The sequence below is a fragment of the Coregonus clupeaformis genome, chromosome 19, assembly GCF_020615455.1.
Source record: "Coregonus clupeaformis isolate EN_2021a chromosome 19, ASM2061545v1, whole genome shotgun sequence".
Lineage (NCBI taxonomy): Eukaryota > Metazoa > Chordata > Actinopteri > Salmoniformes > Salmonidae > Coregonus > Coregonus clupeaformis.
The window spans coordinates 50944443-50962388 of record NC_059210.1 but is presented as its reverse complement, the minus strand read 5'-3'; the positions used below and the strand labels follow the sequence as shown (position 1 = coordinate 50962388).

The following is a 17946-nucleotide window of genomic DNA, read 5'->3' as shown; positions in this document are numbered from 1 at the left end:
AATTACATTAACAGATTGTACACAACTAGTATTTATATTCCTCTTCACAAAACAACAAAAGAAACAAATAACTGATGGGCAAACTTTGCAGCGCAAGCACACTTCATAGAGGGCGCTTGGCACCACTTTGCTTACTGTTAGAAAATGATGACCAATATGGCATTTTCTTGCCTAGTCCACAAAGACAGTATCATGATTGTCTTTCATCAAAGGTATGCCCTAATATTTTGTTTCAGTGTGCTAGTAAAAGCCAAAGATACTATCAACTTCAACCATACTATGCTGAAGAGAGATGTATACCGGGCATACAAAACATTAAGAACACCTGCTCTTTCCATGACAGACTGTCCAGGTGAAAGCTATAATCCCTTATTGATGTCACTTGTTAAATATTGCAACTCAATATTAGTGGTGTATTTAAGCGCAAGGTAATGCATCTTCCTATCCCTGGGTCCTTGTTGACCTCTCTTTAAACAAGGACCTAATGCAAGGAGAGAATGGTTTGGAATTTGGCTAAAATTGTGCCATGCCCTCACCGGGGCCAGTCCAGCAATGATAACCACAGTCACAGATGATTTGTATGACCAATGCAACCCTGTGACTGATAGCACACTTTGCATAGAACATACTGGTCAACCCTTGGTTAACTACCAGTAAGGCACTTAAGAGTTAATTCATTCCAAGACCCTTGCCAAGTTTGAGATGTACAAAAAATGTGAACTGGTGAGAATAGAAAATGGTCCCTGCATGCCATGGGAAGAGATGGAAGGGGTTAAACCAGGACACAAAAAAAGGCTTTGTCTGTGGCACGATTGTCCCACAGAGACCTAAAGCTCTGTGGAATACTTTCTGAGTTGAGAGGGGACAACTGTTTCTAGGGGTGATGAGGTGGTAAATCCATCAAGTCAATCTCTCAGTAATTGGCTCGGAGTCGTTTGTTCTCCTCCCTCAGCTTCTCGATCTCCTCCACCAGCGAGTCGTTGACCGAGTACTTCTCGATCAGACCATGGATCTCGTTCTGAAACGCAGCAAGGAACCAAGAGGTAGGTTAGGGAACTGGAACGACCATGCAGACTGGTTTAGCTAGTGCTTTGTCTTGGACTCAAAATAGTGTGTGGTGTGTAGTGGCCAGTGTGTCACAGTGTACAAATGGAGTAGGACCAGAGGGACATGTCACATACCAGCTGAATGTAGAACTGTTTGACCATCTCCACCTGGAGGTTCACTACGTCTCGGTGGCAGGCGTCCCTGTGGAGGAAATTAGGTTAGCCAAGAATCTACAAAACTAGTGACCAGAGATACGCACGACGGTTCAGCAACTTTGAGGGTGATCTGCTGTGAGAATGTGCAACACCTGAAGTCTTCCAGGGTCTCATGGATCATGTTGCGGATGAAATGGATCTGCAGGGATGTGAGGGGAGCGCCTCCACCCTCTGCTCCAACAGTCTCCACTATTCTCTCTGATAGAGAGGATGCTACCGCAGAAGACACTGCAGGGCCTGCTGACACAGGGTATTTTCCACTGATTTCATCAACTTAACACTACCACACACTGTTAATGTACTGTTGTGCTTACATAATCTCTCACATGCTCTGGCATACAAATACACAGTAGCCATACACAATTTAAATAGTTATGCATGCATCATAAAAATATTCATTGATTTGACATTATCTACAGCTGTTACCCACACAGAAAAAACTACCACAAACTCACCTGGTGCAGTAGTGGACGGACCACCATTTAGGGGTGTGTTGTAGCGCAGTTGGGCCTGCATGTCATTGGCCCTCCTCAGGCCTGGTTCAGGGGTGAAGAACAGCGGTGCTGGTTGGCTGTGCGAGGTCTGGGCTGATGAAGTGGGTGGGGTGGGGCCTTCACCCTCCAGACTGGAACCACCACCCTTCTCATACTGTCAATTGAACAGACAACACGTGAAGAGCAGCTTGAACATTTTGACAGGAAAACCAGACTGACTCAATAAGGGGTTTAATTTCCGGTTTGATCCAGCCCAACACTCACATTTGATTCAAGTAATGAAAATCCTTGAGTATTTGTATCAGGTCTGATCATTTTGGTCTGGGAAGACCCCAGGACCAGAATGGAATACTCATGGTTAAAAATGGTCTAAGTCAGCATTCCAAATTGTCCAACAGCTGATTGAATAAGGTAGACTGACCCTTCTCGAGTCCCGTGTGTCTGTCTGCACTGATGGCTCGGCCTCCTCCTCTTTGATTGGTTGAGGGGTCTGGAAGACAGACAGGGGGCTGTAACATCGCCCTCCTCCAGGGGTGCCCAGGGGAGTCTTGCGGTGTGGGGGTCCACCAGAGTAGGAAGGGAGGAAGTCCAGATCGTTTCCTTTCGTCCCACTTGTTACATCTGCTGTCATTCCATGGGTTTTGTAATCTGGAAAGAATGAGTGAATCAATGGTCAATTTGTACATTACATTTAATGAGTTTGGAAAAGTTTGCGGGTTTGTGAAGCTGTGCAGACCAATGTGAACTTTGAATGTCAAGGGACACACAAATGGAATCTCACCTTCTCTGACAGGAGAAAAAATGTCCAGACTGTTGCGTCCCACTTTGCTGAACTTCTCCGTGCTGTTCTGCCCTTCTCCTTCTCTGGAGAACATATCCAAACTGGGCCCTATGGTACATACAAAAAGCCACAAATGTAGTCTCAATCATGTACACAAGTATAGATGATGTACAGGGGACAGTGAACTTCATTGAATGTTTATAGCAGTGTTTCTCAATCCATTCCTGGGTAAACCAGTGGTGCACATTTTTGTTCTATCCCAGCACTAACACACCTGATTTAACTACTCACCAAGCTCTTGATTAGTTGCGTCAGGTGTATAACAGAGGGTTAATTAAAAAAGACATCTTCAACTAATGGTTAGCGGTGCAGGGTGCTCATGAACTTTCAATGAGAACTTGAACTGTAAAAGAGGACATATGGCTTTTTCCACCTACCATTCCCTTTCATTCCACCAGGAGCATCACCACCCATCCCATGGGCTTTGTAATCTAAAGACAAAAAAAAAAAAAAGCTGTCAGTTTAAAAGGGAAAGAGACGAGAGAGAGACTGATGACCAAATCCAAACGTAATACCGGTGAGTTTAAACTAAATTGAAGAGTCAAAGATGAGTGGGGAGCTCACCGTCTCTTACGGGGGAGAAGATGTCCAGGCTGTTTCTACCCACGCTACTGAACTTGTCCAGACTGGGCAGGCGGTCAGCACCCGGCTGGCCCTCCGCCTCTCTGGAGACCACTTCCACACTGGAGCCTGCACACACACAGAATGACAATGAGCTCTCTGGACCTCCAGGCTCAGATTTGGGTACCCCTGGTCTAGACCATGAATTGGAAATGGGGTGGTGTTTCAGGTCAGGATGTTGGCTAGGAGTATATTTGAGGTACTAGAGCGAGTCTGACCTGTGCCCTGGGCCTGTCCATCCCCTCCATCTCCCGTGTGGGGTGCAGGCAGGCTAGAGGGGGGTGTAGAGGTGGAGCTGGGGGTAACTGCTGGTAGGTAGGTATTACCCAGCCTGGCTGAGATCCTCTTGCTTGTGTGAGCGCTGGAAGACTTGCTGGACGCCATTTTACTGGACTAATGGGGGGAAAAAAGGGACATGGTTAGCTTGAAAAGGCTAGGTTTAATTGATCTCAGGTAACACATGCCAGTTAAATACCTACGAGCTTCAACACTGTCCCTATTGAGCACAGGATTTAAGAAGCATCTGGTTCTTTATTAGTCAGGAGCCCAGCCCATAGCCACACAATACAGGGCTTACAGCACATGCTGTCAAGAGAAACACTGAACTGGCAAGGTGCATCACGCTGGGAAAATGCTTACTGTAATGACGAAAGGGGACAACATTTCCTATCAAGTGAAGTAGGACACTGTCAACTCAACAGCATTTGTATCACAATAAGTGTCAACTCATTTACATGAATTCAGGAAAGGTAAAAAGAGTTGGTTCCGTACAATATGCACAACAGACCAAAGAAAACTCACACGGTCTTGGCACGCCCCCTAGTGCAGACAAATGGCATCCCAAAATCTCAAAACCATTGTCTCTGTCACAGCACACCAGTGGTCCCGAACAAAAATTTCCTCTGAACCCAGTTCAGGAAATTCCAATTGAGGGATTGAAAAGTAACTCATATTTTCAAACCTTGAAAAGGACTATGAATTGAATTGGCGCTGTGGTGTGTAGCCTACCTTGAGGTGTCTGCTCTGGGAGCTCTGGAAGCGCAGGCTGGTGATGGAGGTCTTGTGTGCGGTGGCAGTCTTGGTGGGGGCGCTGAGGTTGCGCAGGTCATACAGATACAGTCTGCCCTGGGTGGAGCCCACTACCAGGCCTGCCCCATCTGGAGTGAAGTCAATGGCCGTCAATGGGGACTCCACACGCATGCTGCGGAGAACACTGCGAGAGAGAACGAGCACACAGACAAAATGTCAAGACTACATTAAAGCAAAAGAGACAGCTCTGAAGTCCCTTTGCGCTGTTAAAGAACTAATTACTAGTAAAGGACCGCATCATTGAAAAAATACAAGGTAATTTCAAATGTGAATGTGTTTGACCAAAAGAAATTGCAACAACAAAGCTTGCACAAAAACACCCCAAGGTAACAGGCTCTCTCTCAGTCATACAGTATGTCTCTATACTTGTGTGGTCAATATTAAATCCCAAGCTCTTACATCTTGCTGGAGGTGTCGTAGCAGATGATCTTCTTGTCCAGGCCCACAGTGACAAAGAGCAGGTCGTTGGCTGGGGAGAAGGCCAGGCCCGAGGCGGGGGCCTTGTGGGCTCCATCAAACACATGCAGCTCCTTCTGAGTATTGGCGTCCCACAGGACCACTGAGCCACTATCTGACACACTGCCCAGCAGGGAGCGCTTCACCACAGAGTACTTCAGGTCGTGGATGGGCTGAGGTGGGAGGAACAGTGTTATTTTAGACCTATGATCAGGGCTCTAAAGTGTGACCATTTCGGTCATATATGCTCTTAAATATTTTGCTGCAACCTGACATTTTATTTTGGGAGCACCAGGAGCCTAGAAAGATAATCACAGATATTTGTTTTAATGATTAGGCTTCACTGTAGCACTGTTTATTTTTATATTTTTTGTAATTTAGCAGACGCTCTTATCCAGAGCGACTTAGTTAGTGAGTGCATACATTTTCATACTGGCCCCCTGTGGGACTTTGTAGAGATAAAAGATATGACCCACATTACTGGCGCAATGTTGTTTTTTTCTGTCGCGAATTGGCTATACATTCATTAACCATTTCGCGGGCGGTTCCAAAACCACTCGTGGGCATTTGCTTACACCTTATTCAGTCCGTTGTCTGTGCTGTTGGTCCTTTTGACGATAGGAAGAGGAGATGGGGTATCCACAGGAAAGCATTGTTTACTCGACTTTTTGCGGCGCCAGTAGGTTCTGTCTCTTGTGTTTTCAATCTCCTGACACATTGTATGTGATGCACAATAGCCGAATGTAACCGAACGTAGTCGACCAAAGCACGTTTCCTGCAATCAGCTGGAAGTATTTGTGAAATTTGCCAGCTGATTGCGTGGGACGACGTTCGGTCTGTGGTTCGGCTAGGCCATATTGTGCAAATGTTTATCACGTGCGAGTTGCGTCAGTATTGAAAATACAAAACCGGAAAAACAAACCGATTACAGACCAGCGTACTGAAGGTCGGGTTGACAACACTTCCCTGTCGATATTTTTGACTAAGATTCCCTCCGACATACTTTTGTCTGCCGATTTTGGCCATAAGTTGAAACAAAGTTTGTTCAACATTCTGACTTTTAAATGGGACTGTTCGGGAATGCTGAGCCTACATGTTAGAGATGAGCGTGTAAGTATTTCACTCTCAGATTCTAAAAGAGGATAGTGTCGATACTGATAGGATCAAAAGAACAGCAGTGCTGCTCTCGGATCTGCTTTCTCCATTCAAATCTTACCTTAAAAAAAAGGGACATTTCATAATTTTCTAAATGTATATTAATCTCCAGCACCACACCAACATAAACTACATGTGGACACCTGCTCGTCGAACATCTCATTCCAAAGTGATGGGCTTTAATATGGAGTAGGTCCCCCGTTTGCTGCTACAACAGCCTCCACTCTTCTGGGAAGGCTTTCCACTAGATGTTGAAACATTGATGCGGGGACTTGGTTCCATTCAGCCACAAGCCCATTAGTGAGGTCGGGCGATTAGACCTGGCTCGCAGTCGGTGTTCCAATTCATCCCAAAGGTGTTCGATGGGGTTGAGGTCAGGGCTCTGTGCAGGCCAGTCAAGTTCTTCTACACCGATCAACAAACCATTTCTGTATAGACCTCGCTTTGTGCACAGGGGCATTGCCATGCTGAAACAGGAAAGGGCCTTCCCCAAACTGTTGCCACAAAGTTGGAAGCACAGAATCGTCTACAATGTCATTGTATGCTGTAGTGTTAAGATTTCCCGTCACTGGAACTAAGGGGCTTAACCCGACCCATGAAAAACAGCCCCAGACCATTATTCCTCCTCCAAACTTTACAGTTGGCACTTTGCATTGGGGCAGGTAGCTTTCCCCTGGCATTGCCAAACCCAGATTCCTCAGTCATACGGCCAGATGGTGAAGCGTGATTCACTCCAGATAACGCGTTTCCACTGCTCCAGAGACCAATGGCAGCAAGCTTTACACCCCTCCAGCCAACGCTTAGCATTGCGTATCTTAGGCTTGTGTGCGGCTGCTCGGCCATGGAAACCCATTTCATGAAGCTCCCGACGAACAGTTCTTGTGCTGACGTTGCTTCCAGACGCAGTTTGGAACTCGGTAGTGAGTGTTGCAACCGAGGACAGATGATTTTTATGCGCTACACGCTTCAGCACTTGGTGGTCCCGTTCTGTGAGCTTGTGTGGCCTACCACTTTGCGGCTGAGCTGTTGTTGCTCCTAGACATTTCCACTTCACAATAACAGCACTTAAAAAGTTGACCGGGGCAGCTCTAGCAGGGCAGAAAGTTGACAAAATGGCTTGTTGGAAAGGTGGCATCCTATGACGGTGTCACATTGAAAGTCACTGAGCTCTTCAGTAAGGCCATTCTACTGCCAATGTTTGTCTATGGAGATTGCATGGCTGTGTATTCAATTTTATACAGCCGAATCCACTAATTTGAAGGAGTGTCCACATACTTTTGTATATACAGTGTATGTGAAAATAGCGTGTTTCTATGTTTTGTAGTAAAAATATAGGAAGATAAGCATTTGCAATGACATCAACCAATTATTAGGCAAAATCACGACGCACACCAATGTTGTCATTGGAAACGCTTATCTTACGCTCTTTTCGTACTATAAAACATAGAAAGACAATTTTTCATATGTTGATGTTGGGGTGGTGCTGGAGATTAATATGACGTTGAAACATTTCCCTTTAACATAATTATTCCACAATACTGATGGATCAGCTCCTAGTGAGATATTACCTATGGCTGCAAAGAGGCGGCTTATTCTTAAATGTAATGTTCTCTTCTTTTTCAAAAACAATCCACACACACAAGACAACATACAGACATGCACAAACAACAAGACCCACTTGTTCTCACCCCTTATCTCCAGTGCCTGCACTACTCTCCGCCACATTTCCTCAAGTTTCACCATTTTGTTCCCATCAGTCGCCCACGCTCTTTCAATATTTTGATAATGAAGCATATTATTTTTCCATTGTCTTAACGATTGAGGATTGGTTGATTTCCAGTATATACACCCCATCTGGTAACGCACTGCACCCTCATATGACATGTCTTGACATATGCAGACGGATTAAAAGTTAATTCTATACATTAGTTTATGTTGGTTTCAGCATACATTTGTCATGTTCCAACATTCCCTCCATCCAATATCAGTTATTTTTAAGTCTTGGTACCATTAGTTAATATTTTTTTCTAAGCGGTTGTCAGTTGGATAGGCAAGGTTTTGTACATCTTACCCATCATATGAATATCCTTTTGACTCAAATAGGATTCTCTCAAGATTTCAAATTGAAATTTCGTTAAAGGTTTCATGCAAGTTGCATGCATTTGAAAATATCTACATTGTTCAGTGCAAAATTGCTTTTTAATCCTATCATGGAAATATATTTATTTCCTATTACCAAGTAATTTAAGGTTTCTATGCCTTTAGTTTCCCATGTGGGCCAATTGATTGGTGCATTCTGAAAAGGTATCCAAGGATTGTTCATAGGGTTTTTTGGAAGTAATATTGGTTCTTATAGAATCGGTTTCAGTTCTTAACTATAAAGTTATTAATGCTTTATCCTTTGAAAACACACATGAATAGATTGTAGGTGAGCATACACATCTTCAATATGTACCCATTGTTCCTCTTTAGTGCATTAACAGCATGTCTCAAGTAAAAGCCTTGGGTGGCAAGTTGATACAATTCCAAGTTTGGAAGGTTAAAAACACCCTCAGACTTAGGGAGATTCTTTAAGTTTTATTGGCCCATATAAAGTCTTATGGACGAGTATACTTTAAAGAAAGTCTTCGGTGGGGTAATTGGTATTACCTAGAATAAATATAAAAACTTTGGGAGCCTGCCATTCTGAAGAGGTTTATTCTACCTATAAGATTTATGGGAAGATTGTGTATAAAGATAACTTTATCCCAATACTCAACAATATGAAAGCAGATCTATTTAAATGGAACAGTGTACAAAATATTAAGAACACCTTCCTAATATTGAGTTGCACCCCCCCTTTTTGCCCACAGAACAGCCTAAATTCGTCGGGGCGTGGACTCTACAAGGTGTCGATAGTGTTCCACAGGGACGCTGGCTCATGTTGACTCCAATGCTTCCCACAGTTGTCAAGTTGACTGGATGTCCTTTGGGTGGTGGACCATTCTTGATACACATGGGAAACTGTTGAGCGTGAAAAAACCCAGCAGCGTTGCAGTTCTTGACACAAACCGTTGCGACTACCATACACCGTTCAAAAGGCACTTTAATATTTTGTCTTGCCCATTCACCCTCAATAGCACACATACACAATCCATGTCTCAAGGCTTAAAAATCATTATTTAACCCATCTCCTCACCGTCATCTTCACTAATTGAAGTGGCTTTAACAAGTGACTGACCTAGATTCACCTGGTTAGTTGATGTCATGGAAAGAGCAGGTGTCCTTAAATGTTTTGTACACAGCACATTTGCTGTTTGTTGCCACTTATTAAGCATCCTAACTATATTTTTTGTGGTCTACTTAAAAAGGATTGCTGTAGATCAATTATTATTTTTCCTATTGCCATTATTTCAGTAGTTTTTATATCCTGAGACGAGTATTCTGAAAATATTTTTAGCGAGGGGGGCATTGAGCTTTCAATATTGGTCAGGTATATCAGGAGATCGTTGGCAAAAAAGTTTACTTTATATTCATGTTTACCAATACCTGTTACATTTGGTTTGTGTCTAATTATTTCTGCAAGCGGTTCAATTGCCAGTGCAAACAGGAGGGGCGAGAGGACATCCCTGTCTTGTGCCCCTATCAGATAATGTAAGTGTATATTTTTGCTTTAGGATATATAATATTTTTATTAAATGTATTAATTCAGCTGGTAAGTTGAAAGCTTCCAAAGTTCAAGATGGTCAAAAGCCTTTTCGGCATCAGCCATTATTGATAAATCTACACTGAACGAAAACAAAACGCAACAATTTAAAAGATTTTGAGTTACAGTTCATAAGGAAAATCAGTCAATTTAAATAAATGAGGCCCTAATCTATGGATTTCACATGACTGGGAATACAGAGATGCATCTGTTGGTCAAAGATACCTTCAAAAAAAAAAGGTAGGGGCTTGGATTAGAAAACCAGTCAGTATCTGGTGTGACCACCATTTGCCTCGTAGTGCGACATCTCCTTCGCAGAGTTGATCATGGCCTGTGGAATGTTGTCCCACGCCTCTTCAATGGCTGTGTGAAGTTGCTGGAATACGCTGTCATACACGTCGATCCAGAGCATCCTAAACATGCTCAATGGGTGGCATGTCTGGTGAGTATGCAGGCCATGGAAGAACTGGGATATTTTCAGCTTCCAGGGATTGTGTACAGATCCTTGCGACATGGGGCTGTGCATTATCACGCTGAAACATGAGGTGATGGCACGGATGAACGGCACGACAATGGGCCTCAGGATCTCTTCACGGAATCTCTGCATTCAAATTGCAGTCGATAAAAAGCAAGTGTGTTAGTTGTCCATAGCTTACGCCTGCCCATACCATAACCCCACTGCCACCATGGGGCACCCTGTTCAGCAAACTGCTCGCCCACACGCCGCCATACACCCTACACTGTCTGCCATCTGCCCGGTACAGTTGAAACCGGGATTCATCCGTGAAGAGCACACTTCCAGCGTGCCAGTGGCCATCAAAAGGTGAGCATTTGCCCCCTGAAGTCAGTTACGACACCAAACTACAGTCAGGTCAAGACCCTAGTGAGAACGACGAGCACGCAGATGAGCGTCCCGGAGACGGTTTCTGAAAGTTTGTGCAGCTATTATTCGGTTGTGTAAACCCAGTTTCATCAGCTGTCCGGGTGGCTGTTCAGACGATTCTGCAGGTGAAGAAGCTGGATGTGGAGGTCCTGGGCTGGCGTGGTTGCACGCGGTCTGCAGTTGTGAGGCCAATTGAACGTATGCCAAATTCTCTAAAACGACGTTGGAGGAGGCTTATGGTAGAGAAATGAACGTTCAATTCTGGCAACAGCTCTGGTGGACATTCCTGCAGTCAGCATGCCAATTGCACGCTCCCTCAAAACTTGAGACATCTATGGCATTGTGTTGGGTGACAAAACTGCACATTTTAGAGTGGCCTTTTGTCCCCAGCACAAGGTACACCTGTAAAGACCATGCTGTTTAATCAGCTTCTTGATATGCCACACACGTCAGGTCGATGGATTAGCTTGGCAAAGGAGAAATGCTCACTAACAGGGATATAAACAAATTTGTTCACAACATTTGAGAGAAATACGCTTTCTGTGTGTATGGACAATTTATGGGATCTTTAATTTCAGCTCATGAAACATGGGACCAACACTTCACTTGTTTAGATTTTTGTTCAGTATAAATTGAGACCTGCCTATGATGCATCTTAATTGTCACCAAATGTTTTATTGTCTTTAATCCTTCAGCCACATATTTATTTGATGACCAGTAACAAACCCAAGTGCCTACCATCCAGGGACTGGGTAAGAATTGGATAAGTATAGGGTAAATCCATTTGAATTCAATCACTTTTTCACAGCACCCCTTCTGATTTTAACGAAACCTTCCATTCATATTTGCCCCATGTAGAAGCGCTCAGAAAGTGACTTTTTTTCGACCTGAACGTTAACCCATTTTGCATACCCACCATACCATGAGACCCTGTCTTCAAGAACATGTTGTCTCAACCGATGGCAGGCACAACACAAAAACCTCAGATGTGTAATAGGGTTTAAGCTACAACATATGCAAATTAATAAAATAATCGACGTTAAAGGTTAAAAAATTAAATGTTTTATTCCTAAATGTTTTTTTCCCCAAGAAATAATAAAATAGTTTGACAACACTAATCTTTTAAATGATCAACTCAACCGTTTATATATTTTCCAGTGACAAAGACATGGACGTCTCATGGTATCTCCCGAGTGGCGCAGTGGTCTAAGGCACTGCATCACAGTGCTAGCTGTGCCACTAGAGATCCTGGTTCGAACCAGGCTCTGTCGTAGCTAGCCGTGACCGGGAGACCCATGGGGCGGCGCACAATTGGCCCAGCGTCGTCCAGGGTAGGGGAGGGAATGGCTCTGGATAAGAGCGTCTGCTAAATGACTAAACATTTAAATGTAAATGTATGCAAAATAAGTCAACTTTGAGCACCTTTATCTCCTGAATGTTTTGGAATTCTGTTTTGGCAAAAGGTTACTTTCTGACCACTTTTTCCATGGGCAAACATCTATGGAAAGTTTTGTTTAAATCCAAAGGGATGCTGTCAAAAAGTGATTGAATTCAAATGGACTTACCTTATAAGCAAAAGGGCCTGGTTACAGTATTAATTGTGTCAGGGCCAACAGAACACTCACCTGGTTGGTGCCGTGTCCAAAGGCCTTACTGGACAGGTTGGTGGTGATGCTGTGCAGGATGATGTCACCACTGGTGGAGCCCGATGCGATGTAGCTGTCACTGCCGTTAAAGGACACGCACGTCACCTCTTCTTTGTGGTCCTGGTGAGAGAGCGGCGGTACACAGGTGAGGTAGATTGTGTTGGTGATAAAGGTAACTCCAAAATGTATTCTACACTGACCCAAGCTTTGCCCAAGATCAAGTGCAATGTTACATAGCACCAGGTGTTCAGGTGAGATTTGATCAAAAGATAAGTGCTAGGACATAGTTCTCATGGGTAGGGTCACAGGTGCTGGTAAGACTGAGGGTACCTTAAGGGTGCGATGAAGCCTCTTGGCCTTCAGATCCCAGATGTTGACTGAGTTATCAAGCCCCCCGCTCACTAAGTACTGGGACGTCGAGTTCAGACTCACGCGGGTCTGCTTTTTCTGTGGACACAAAAAACATTATAGTAATGTGACACACGTTCACAACATGCGAGAGGGCAATGAATTAGAATGGAACTGAAATTGCGTCTTTACTGGCCCTGGCTGTCAGGCCTCGTACACTCACCCCCTCTGCAAGCTCCACCACTGGGATAGGAGAGGTCTTGAGACTGGATACCACCAGCTTGTCTCCTATACTGCTGGCGCTTACAAGATACTGATCTGAGGAATCAAGTCAAGGCAACCAACTCCATATAGTAATTTATGGCACAGAACAACTAGGTGGACCAGAATTATTTAATCAATAAGTAGTTTACATGAAGGTGTGGGGGACTGCTCACCACTCCAGTTAAACTAGAATATGACAGAGCAAAAGGAAAACGAAAAGTAAACCATTATATGTACAGGGACATGCCCAGAGTGTTAGTAAGAACGATACTGTTGCTGCTCCAGCACACTTGGGCCACAGGGTGTGTAGCGCTGTGTGGGTTGAACTGTTCCAACACTGTCATGGAGGCTGAGTCCCAGATCTTCACACAGTCGCCTGACGATACCAGGCGCGTCACCTCCTCCATGGTAAGGGCTGCAGAGACAACGACAGCTGTCAGTGCTGGAACTCAACACACACACAAACTACAAGTCAAAGAAGTCTTGAGGTCGCAGTGGGTGTCTTTTCTCTGCTCAGAGCCTGATATGACAAAGAACCTGAGTGTTCTCAATGAGAGAAACCTCCAGCTAGAGAGAAAGCCCATGTTAAATCAACATAATTATTTCACAAACAGCTAACGTTACATTTCACCCCTAAAAACTAGAATGACCTAGCCAGCTAACGTTATAGTAGTAAGCGAAATAATGTTTAAATAAAAAACTTCTAATTACGTTTCAGTAGCTAGGTACTGTAGCTGGCTGGTTATTTAGGTTATTGACCAACGTTAAATTAGTCTAAATGGACATACGCTGAGAAAGTGCATGCATGTTAGCTAGCTAATCATTTATCAGCTAGTTACTAAGCTAACTACAGTACTATGTATACTTTATGTTAGTCAAAAAGAGCATAAGAAAAACATTAGCTAGCTAGCCAACAAAGCTAAAAAGGTAACGTTAAACAGCTAGCTAGCTAACGTTGACTATTCAAAAGTATCAAAATGTGCAACAAAGTTGCTACAAATAACTAGTTAGATACCTAGTTAACCACCAGTTAGCTAGCTAGTTGAGACTACTTATGTGCGGAAAGAGTAGCATGCAAAACTAACGTTAGCTAGCGGCTAAGTTTGGTCAAGTAACGTTAGCTAGATTAGCTAGCTAGCCAAATACAGTTAAAAGGCTTTGGGTTTGGTTATATACACTATCTAGCTAACGTCATTAGTCGATGCAAGCTAGCCAGTTCATGGCATTCATGCAAGGAAGATAGGTTTACTTACTTGTTACTGATGTCCTTGTGAAACTGTCCAATTAATTATCCTAAAAAAAATTCAAAAAAACTTTGACAAGAGTTTGAGCGCCCAGCCACTACGGCATAACATAACGTACAAAAAGGAATAGGCAAATTAGTAGGCTGACTTTGGACTGCTGATACTTGTTTGTCAAGCAATCAATATGTAAATTGGTATAAAATCAATAAGAAAATACGTTGATTTTAGTACAAACAAAAACCATTCAGGGCCGAGTCAGACAGCGGAAGAAAATCTGGTAAAATAACACCTCCAGACCAGTGTGCAAGCCACTTAACCATAGCCCATCAACTACTCCAGGAGCGCCACATGATCTTCTTCGGTGGAGTTAAACGGTTGGCATCCAATATGTTGCATTACCGCCCCCAACTGAACTATAGTATAAATCCATTACACTTTGTGATACAAAAATGGGACAAATAAAATCAATATATATTTTTAATTACCCTACCAACTAACCCTACACTCATTAGAAACCCACTACCCCATTCCACTACTTTGACCCTATCTGGTCCTGCACCATGCCAACGGTCTGGGAGGACAGGACATCACCACTCAACACACCCTGTAACTCTTCTGAAGTCAAATCTTGTGTATCCAAATACTTCTCTGCAGCTGCCACCACATTTATTTTCTGTGATTTAAGTTCCATTTCTGCAGTATAGTTGATAACCATTGCTAAGAAGCCAGCCTTACTAAAGCATATATCACTCATTGGCCTATCCCTCTGTGCTGGCACAGATCTACTACTCCTCTCAGGGTCCCTCACCCTTGACCCATCCTCCTCTACCTCAGCATAGGACACCTTCAGCACTACTCTGACTCTAGCCACCTCAACCTGCCTCTCTCCCACCGGACATTTCCGATCCCCAGCAACATGGGCACCCCTACAGTTAACACAACTTTATCCACTGAAACTACACAATCCTCTATCCCATGCCCTCCTACACACTTCCCACATTTTGGAATGTCCCCCCTACAAACTGCTGCGACATGACCATAAACGTTGCACCTGAAACAGCGCAGTGGAGTCGGCACAAAAGCGCTAACAGGATAACTGATAAAGTGCATTCGGAAAGTATTCAGACCCCGTTACTTTTTCCACTTTGTTACGTTAAATCTACACACAATAACCCATAATGAAAAAGCAAAAACAGGTTTAGAAGTTTTTGTAAATGTATTAAAAATAAAAAACAGAAATAGCACATTTACATAAGTATATAGTCCCTTTACTCAGTACTTTGTTGAAGCACCTTTGGCAGCGATTACAGCCGGGTCTTCTTGGGTATGATGCTACAAGCTTGGCACACCTGTATTTGGGGAGTTTCTCCCATTCTTCTCTGCAGATCCTCTCAAGTGCTGTCAGGTTGGATGGGGGGGCGTTGCTGCACAGCCATTTTCAGGTCTCTCCAGTGATGTTAGATCGGGTTCAAGTCCGAGGTCTGGCTGGGCCACTCAAGGACATTCAGAGACTTGTCCTAAAGCCACTCCTGCGTTGACTTCAAATTTTATTTGTCACATACATGTGTTTAGCAGATGTTATAGCGGGTGTAGCAAAATGCTTGTGCTTCTAGCTCCGACAGTGCAGTAATATCTAACAATTTCACAACATATACCCAATACACACAAAACTGGTAAGGAATGGGATTTAAGAATATATACATATGGACAAGCAATGACAGAGCGGCATGGACTAAGATACAGTAGAATATTATAGAATAGAATGCAGTATATTTTATTTCACCTTTATTTAACCAGGTAAGCCAGTTGAGAACAAGTTCTCATTTACAACTGCGACCTGGCCAAGATAAAGCATAGCAGTGCGATAAAAACAACAACACAGAGTTACATATGGGGTAAAAAAACAAAGTCAAAAAATACAACAGAAAATATATATACAGTGTGTGCAAATGTAGCAAGTTATGGAGGTAAGGCAATAAATAGGCTATAGTGCAAAATAATTACAATTAGTATTGACACTGGAATGCTAGATGTGCAAGAGATGATGTGCAAATAGAGATACTGGGGTGCAAAATAAATAACAATATAGGGATGAGGTAGTTGGGTGGGCTAATTTCAGATGGGCTGTGTACAGGTGCAGTGATCGGTAAGGTGCTCTGACAACTGATGCTTAAAGTTAGTGAGGGAGATAAGAGTCTCCAGCTTCAGAGATTTTTGCAATTCGTTCCAGTCATTGGCAGCAGAGAACTGGAAGGAATGGCAGCCAAAGGAGGTGTTGGCTTTGGGAATGACCAGTGAGATATACCTGCTGAGATGAGTAGTGCAAGATATGTAAACATTCAAGTGACTAGTGTTCCATTTCTTAAAGTGGCCAGTGATTTCAATAGGCAGCAGCAGCCTCTAATGTGCTAGTGATGGCTATTTAACAGTCTGATGGCCTTGAGATAGAAGCTGTTTTTCATTCTCTCGGTCCCAGCTTTGATGCACCTGTACTGACCTCGCCTTCTGGATGATAGCGGGGTGAACAGGCAGTGGCTGGGGTGGTTGATGTCCTTGATGATCTTTTTGGCCTTCCTGTGACATCGGGTGTTGTATGTGTCTTGGAGGGCGGGTAGTTTGCCCCCGGTAATGCGTTTGGTAGACCGCACCCCCCTCTGGAGAGCCCTGCGGTTGTGGGCGGTGCAGTTGCCAGACCAGGCGGTGATCCAGCCCGACAGGATGCTCTCAATTGTGCATCTGTAAAAGTTTGTGAGGATTTTAGGTGATAAGCCAAATTTCTTCAGCCTCCTGAGGTTGAAGAGGCTCTGTTGCGCCTTCTTCACCACACTGTCTGCGTGGGTGGACCATTTCAGTTTGTCGGTGATGTGTACGCCAAGGAACATGAAGCTTTCCACCTTCTCCACTGCGGTCCCGTCGACGTGGATAGGGGGGTGCACCCTCTGCTGTTTCCTGAAGTCCACAATCATCTCCTTTGTTTTGTTGATGTTGAGTGAGAGGTTATTTTCCTGGCACCACACTCCCAGAGCCCTCACCTCCTCCCTGTAGGCGGTCTCGTCATTGTTGGTAATCAAGCCTACTACTGTTGTGTCGTCTTCAAATTTGATGATTGAGTTGGAGGCTTGCTTGGCCACGCAGTCATGGGTGAACAGGGAGTACAGGAGGGGGCTGAGCACGCACCCTTGTGTGCCTTTTACTGAGGAGTGGCTTCCGTCTGGCCGCTCTACCATAAAGGCCTGATTGGTGGAGTGCTACAGAGATGGTTGTCTTCTGGAAGGTTCTCCCATCTCCACAGAGGAACTCTGGAGCTCTGTCAGAGTGACCATAGGGTTCTTGGTCACCTCCGACCAAGGCCCTTCTCCCCCGATTGGCCGGGCGGCCAGCTCTGGGAAGAGTCTTGGTTGTTCCAAACGTCTTCCATTTAAAAATTATGGAGGCCACTGTGTTCTTGGGGACCTTCAATACTGCAGAAATGTTTTGGTACCCTTCCCTTCCCCAGATCTGTGCTTAGACACAACCCTGTCTCGGAGCTCTACAGACAATTCCTTCGACCTCATGGCTTGGTTTCTGCTCTGACATAAACTGTTATCTGTGGGACCTTATATAGACAGGTGTGTGCCTTTCCAAATCATGTCCAATCAATTGAATTTACCACAGGTGGACTCCAATCAAGTTGTAGAAACATCTCAAGGATGATCAATGGAAACAGGATGCACCTGAGCTCAATTTCGAGTCTCATAGCAAAGGGTCTGAATACTTACGTAAATAAGGTATCCATTTTTTATTTGTAATAAATGTACTAACATTTCTAAAAACCTGTTTTTGCTCTGTCATTATGGGGTAGTGTGTAGATTGATGAGATTTTTTTATTTATTTAATCAATTTTACAATAAGACTAACGTAACAAAATGTTGAAAAAGTCAAGGGGTCTAAATACTTTCCAAATGCACTGTATGAAAAA

At 43.9% G+C, this 17946-nt stretch overlaps 1 protein-coding gene across 3 annotated transcripts; it reads right to left on the bottom strand.

Annotated features, from left to right (window-relative positions):
• Nucleotides 1-13: 13 nt before the first annotated feature.
• Nucleotides 14-14329, bottom strand: nedd1 (NEDD1 gamma-tubulin ring complex targeting factor). Of its 3 annotated transcripts, none has more exons than XM_041838045.2 (16): nt 13998-14329; nt 13016-13186; nt 12704-12798; nt 12463-12579; nt 12112-12252; nt 4707-4936; nt 4227-4431; nt 3437-3611; nt 3162-3287; nt 2975-3028; nt 2538-2645; nt 2178-2404; nt 1718-1910; nt 1355-1502; nt 1182-1248; nt 14-1018 (listed from the first exon to the last, which is right to left on the bottom strand). In XM_041838045.2, the coding sequence occupies exons 2-16, from the start codon at nt 13149-13151 to the stop codon at nt 914-916; spliced, it is 2127 nt and encodes a 708-aa protein (XP_041693979.1). In that variant the 5' UTR covers nt 13152-13186; nt 13998-14329; the 3' UTR covers nt 14-913. The 3 variants fall into 3 exon arrangements, with proteins under 3 accessions (XP_041693979.1, XP_041693978.1, XP_041693980.1); XM_041838044.2 differs by having other exon boundaries at nt 13016-13159; XM_041838046.2 differs by having other exon boundaries at nt 1355-1499; nt 13016-13159.
• Between the last annotated feature and the right edge of the window lie 3617 nt (nt 14330-17946).